Below are 5630 nucleotides of genomic sequence, written 5' to 3'. Positions count from 1 at the left end.
AATAATATTAAAAAATATTAATATATACAAGTTTGGAGTGAATACTAATATTTTAATTATTTTAAATAATTAATATTTTAAATTATTAAAATCAAATATTATTGGTGCAAAAAAATTCAAGGTGTATACTACTAATAGTGCAAATTCTTCTTTATTTATGACAATCACATAATGGAAAAAAATCATGTATAAAGACAAAAGTTAAAGTACAATTATTAACTTCACACTGTTTTTCAAATATTTAAAAATCTAATAACCAATATCTGATTTTATTTAAAAAAAAAACTTACTAGCAAAATTTTGTTAATTAATTCTCCATTAAATACAAAATCTAAATCTAAATAATAAATAATAAATATTAAATACAAAATTAAATAATTTTAGAATATTTAAAAATCTAATAAAAATGGATTTTAAAAAAATTAATAATATCATTAAACTAGTGACTGGCTTAAACCTATTGATAACATTGATGAATGAATAATAAAGAAAAAAGCTTAGGAAATGACAGAAAAATAAAAGCAGTAAATAAAAAAATATATAAAACAGAGAAAGAGAAGAGAGAGAGAGGTGAAGTTTATACAGAAGTTAGAGAGAGAAAGTTAGAGAGAGAGAGTATAGATCTATTTGAACAAAAGCTTTCACATACACAAACACAACACAACACAACACAAATCAGGTTCTTACTTTTTATCTTTAAATCTCTGATTTGCGTTATTATCGTTCATTGTCTTGTACTTTTATTAACAACAACAATATTCATTAACTGTTTTTTTCTCTCTCTTCGAAATTAATATATAATTTTTTTAAAAAAATTCAGCTTGAAGAGGAAGAATAATGGAAGGAGGAGGAGGAGCTCCGGCAGCTGACGCGGTGATGGAAGATGCAGCGCCGCAACAGCAAGAGCCACAGCAGCAGGCGGCGATGGGGATCGAGAATATTCCGGCGACACTTAGCCACGGTGGCAGGTTCATTCAATACAATATATTCGGTAATATATTTGAAGTTACTGCAAAATACAGACCTCCTATCATGCCAATCGGTAAAGGCGCTTACGGTATTGTTTGGTATGTTGTAGCCTTTTTTCTTTTTTATATTTTCGATTTTGAATCAAATTAATGTCAAAGTTTGTTTTTTATATTTTTTATATTTTTTATTATCTGTTTAATTTTGGTGTATAGTTTTTGATGGAAATGTACAATGGATTTTGTTTATGTTTTTTTATTGTGGGGTATGTGAATAGCTCTGCTCATAATTCGGAGACGAATGAACATGTTGCTGTCAAGAAGATTGCAAATGCATTTGATAACAAGATTGATGCAAAGAGGACCCTTCGTGAAATCAAGCTGCTTCGCCACATGGATCATGAAAACGTTAGTGAGTAATGATTGTGCTATGTTTTTGTGAATTGGATATTGTGTGTTGATTTATAGATATATTCTATGTGATTTTGGAGTTTGAGTACTTCGCATTTAGTTATCCATTTTGTGCAAACTTTCTTTGATATCCGAAAAGAGTCCTTCTGGATAGGACATTATGGCGGCAGTTGATCCATGTAGCCGACCCCACCTAGTGTGGGATAAAGCTTGGTTGTTGTTGTTGTTGTTTTTTCTTTGATATTTGATTGCTTTACCTTAAATCTAAAACAAAATGATGACGGATTGTGCAAACTTTATATGGAACATTGAGAACAACATGTATTTGTTAGTTTTATGTCTTGATTGGTATTTTACCCGGGTAAAATTATTGCTGTTGACAATAAGTTTCCAATCTGACGTTGTTTTCATTGTTGTCGATGGTGGAAGGACAAAAATCCACCATATAAACATGCCATTGTAGCCTATGGTGGGCATTCCTTCACAAACTGCCTATGGCTTTTGTCCAAAAACCTGCCATGTCATGGTAGGCGGCGCCGCCATTTTTTAAAATGTGTATTTTATTGATCTTGCTGTTGACTTTAGATGATTTTTACCATATCTGAAATCCGAAAAAAGTAAAATTTTGTCCAAAAGGATAATCCACCATGTGCGCCTGTTTCTGTCTGATATCCTTGCAATCATTGATTAGTTTATCCTTGTGTAAGAAATCTTGAGGCAGTTATTTTCCATTCTGACACTGTCCTCATTGTTGTCAATCGTGGATGGCGGAAGGCCAAAATTCTGCAATATAAACACACCATTGCACCCTACGTGTCGCCATAGCAGACATTCCTTCCCAAATATCCTATGGCAGTTGTCCGAAATTCTGCCATGTTATGGCGGAATGGCGCCGCCATCGCCACCATTTGACAGTTCTTCTTACCACATCTTTTGTATTGTTATTGTGTTTACTATATATGTTTTTATGATATCTGAAACCCTATTGCCTCTGCTGAAATCTGGAACAAGTAAAATCCTATGCAAAAGGAAAATCCATTATTTGTGTCCGCTTCTGTTCGGTATCTTTCCCATTGTTGATTAGTTTATCCTCGTTTAAGGAATCCCAGAGCAGTTATTTTCCATGCCGACACTATCTTCGTAGTTGTCAATGGCGGAAGGCTGAAAATCATCTGTATAAAAACGTCATTGCAGCCTATGGCGCACATTCCTTCACAATTTGCCTATGGCAGTTGTCCAAAATTCTGCCATGCCATGGCGGAATGGTGGAGCCATGGTTGCCATTTGACAGCTTTTAGCACATCTTTTTTATTGTTTTTGTGTTAACTATATATGTTTTTATGATATCTGAAACCCTATTGCTTCTGCTGAAATCTGGAACAAGTAAAATTCTGTGCAAAAGGAAAATCCATTATTTGCTTCTGCTTCAGTTCGGTATCTTTCCATTATTGATTAGTTTATCCGCGTGTTGTGAATCTTGGAGCCGTTACTTTCCACTCCAACACTGTCTTAACATGTGTATTTTATTGATTTTGTGTTTGACTTATTTTACGATATGCTGCACGTGTCACTTATTTTACTTGTCGCGTGTGTAGTGCCTGTTGATAGACACTGTCTTCCCATACTTAAATTAAAAAAATATTGCATTTACAGAATGGAGGCTGCTTTTTATTTTTGTAGTTCTAATAACAAAATGAAAAAAATGTGTTCATTCTTCTGTCATTTAAATCCCTATTATAGACTGTTAAATAACTTCATGAGGGGAAATGTTAACACTTAGCATAGAAATACTTGTTAAATTTGCCATTTTAGTTTGCCTAATGTAAGTTTTGTGAAGGTGGTCGCAATCCGGGATATAGTGCCACCACCTCAGCGGGAGGTATTCAATGATGTTTACATTGCATATGAGCTAATGGACACTGATCTTCACCAAATCATTCGATCAAATCAAGCATTGTCCGAGGAGCACTGTCAAGTATATATTTAAATATACCCCCTTTTAAATTATACCCATTTATCGCGAATTTTATTAAATCTTATCCTTGAAACCATTATAAGCTTTTTCTTCTTTTTTGTAGTATTTTCTGTACCAAATTCTTCGTGGGTTGAAGTACATTCATTCCGCGAATGTTTTGCATAGGGACTTAAAACCCAGCAACCTTCTCCTGAACGCCAACTGTGACTTGAAGATTTGTGATTTTGGACTGGCTCGTGTAACCTCTGAAACCGACTTTATGACTGAATATGTTGTTACAAGATGGTACCGTGCACCAGAGCTTCTGCTAAACTCTTCTGATTACACAGCAGCAATTGATGTCTGGTCTGTTGGTTGTATTTTCATGGAGCTGATGGATCGAAAGCCGTTGTTTCCTGGCAGAGATCATGTGCATCAGTTGCGTCTACTCATGGAGGTAACTTCTTTATCCGTCATTGGTGTTTGAAGAAGTTCAAGAGTTATTGATTTATATTAGTTTTGCTGTTCAAATTATTAACCGTCTGAGTTTGAAACCGACGCATTATTTTAAAACAAAATAAAATTCACTGCCATATCATTCTGAAGTATACTTTAGATTCAGTTTCATTATATCAGTGTATTAATAAAACTCCCATGTTTTATGTTTTACAGCTGATTGGTACCCCATCAGAAGCTGATTTGGGTTTTCTGAATGAAAATGCCAAGAGATACATTAGGCAACTGCCTCTTTACCGCCGCCAATCTTTCCAAGAAAAGTTTCCGCATGTCCATCCTGAAGCTATAGATCTTGTTGAAAAGATGTTAACTTTTGATCCTAGACAAAGAATTACTGGTAAGTATTCATTGCCAGAGAGTCTCTTTATTGATGGTTAAAGATATAACAATGTCCATACACATGCTTAATATTTCATTCATAAGCATTATTTGCACCTGCATTGAAATGCTGAAACACAACCGTTTGTTTCGTGCGCTTAAATTCCCTCGTTGACATTGTTTTGCAGTTGAAAATGCACTGGCACACCCTTACTTGACATCGCTGCATGACATCAGCGATGAACCTGTATGCACGACTCCCTTCAGCTTTGATTTTGAACAGCATGCTTTGACCGAGGAACAGATGAAAGAACTGATATACAGAGAAGCTCTAGCATTTAACCCCGAGTACCAGCAGTAGTGTAGTGGTGATAATAATGGCGGGCGTTATCATTGGGTTTGGAATATGTTTGTGTCTGCGGTCCATAGGTCGAGAGATTTCTGTGTATATATATCATCCTATCTATCATCTGAAACCAGATGACCTTGGAAGTTAATTATTTGATCATAGGTTTGATTGGTAGACTCACTGGAACACAATCATAAGGTATTTTGTGTTGTCTTATTTGTTTCAAATTATTCTCCAATTTATTGGTTTAAGCCAACTTATGATAAACTTTGTCACGGAACATATGCATTAATGGGTTATTTTATTTTTTTGGATTGAATTTTGTTTTTCAGTTAAAGGTTATTTGTTTAGCTTACATGATTAAAAAATTGAACACTTTTATCTGGACAAAATAAAATCAGGTTGCCCGGTATAGGCAATGTTTTTGTGGTTCCTCTCAGTCATATAAAAAAAAGTCTTGGTTGTAAGTTTTCAGAGGTGACGTGTAAGTTATTTTACATGCACTAAAATAAATAGTTATATTTACTTTTAATTGAAAATAGCAAAAATATTACCTATAACAATGCATCTGATTATGTGCATGAAAAATAAGTTTGTTCCAATATGCACAAGTGTATTAGATTTAATTATTAGATTTAATTCATATTTAAGTTTGTTAGATATTAGATTTAAATATTAGATTTGATTCATATTTAAGTTTGTTAGATATTAGATTTAAATATTAGATTTGATTCATATTTAAGTTTGTTAGAGGCTTATAAATAGGGTGTCAATCATTGTAACTTTTAATCCTTTTTGTAGCCGTCATTCTCTTAATAGAATATTCATCTTTATTTTACCTTTGCACCAACAATTGGTATCTAGAGCTCCGGTTCGGATTCATTGGGAAACACGGGAAACACGAGTGAACGTGAGGTCTTGTGTGTTTGATTTTGATTCTTAGATTCGTGTTGAATCTTGAACAAAATCTGATCAGAATTTTAATTCTGTGGGTTGGGAAACACTGTGTGAGAAATCTGAGTGTACTGTGCAAGGTAGAAAGATGAACGGAAACGGCAACATGAACACCAAACTTCCAGTATTTGACGGTAAAAACTGGAATCGTTGGATGATCCAA

General features: G+C 33.9%; 1 protein-coding gene across 1 annotated transcript; it reads left to right on the top strand.

Moving 5' to 3' along the window:
* Positions 1–585: 585 nt before the first annotated feature.
* LOC127107088 (mitogen-activated protein kinase homolog D5) lies at positions 586–4832 on the top strand. The gene is made up of 7 exons (NM_001427054.1): positions 586–679; positions 821–1067; positions 1244–1373; positions 3214–3351; positions 3455–3787; positions 4003–4183; positions 4353–4832. Exons 2-7 carry the CDS (start codon positions 838–840, stop codon positions 4523–4525), a joined length of 1185 nt encoding a protein of 394 aa, NP_001413983.1. The 5' UTR covers positions 586–679; positions 821–837; the 3' UTR covers positions 4526–4832.
* Positions 4833–5630: the final 798 nt, after the last annotated feature.

The sequence above is a fragment of the Lathyrus oleraceus genome, chromosome 7 (genome assembly GCF_024323335.1).
Source record: "Lathyrus oleraceus cultivar Zhongwan6 chromosome 7, CAAS_Psat_ZW6_1.0, whole genome shotgun sequence".
Lineage (NCBI taxonomy): Eukaryota > Viridiplantae > Streptophyta > Magnoliopsida > Fabales > Fabaceae > Lathyrus > Lathyrus oleraceus.
The sequence above is the reverse complement of the archived record's forward strand: the minus strand, read 5'-3'. Positions and strand labels throughout refer to the sequence as shown.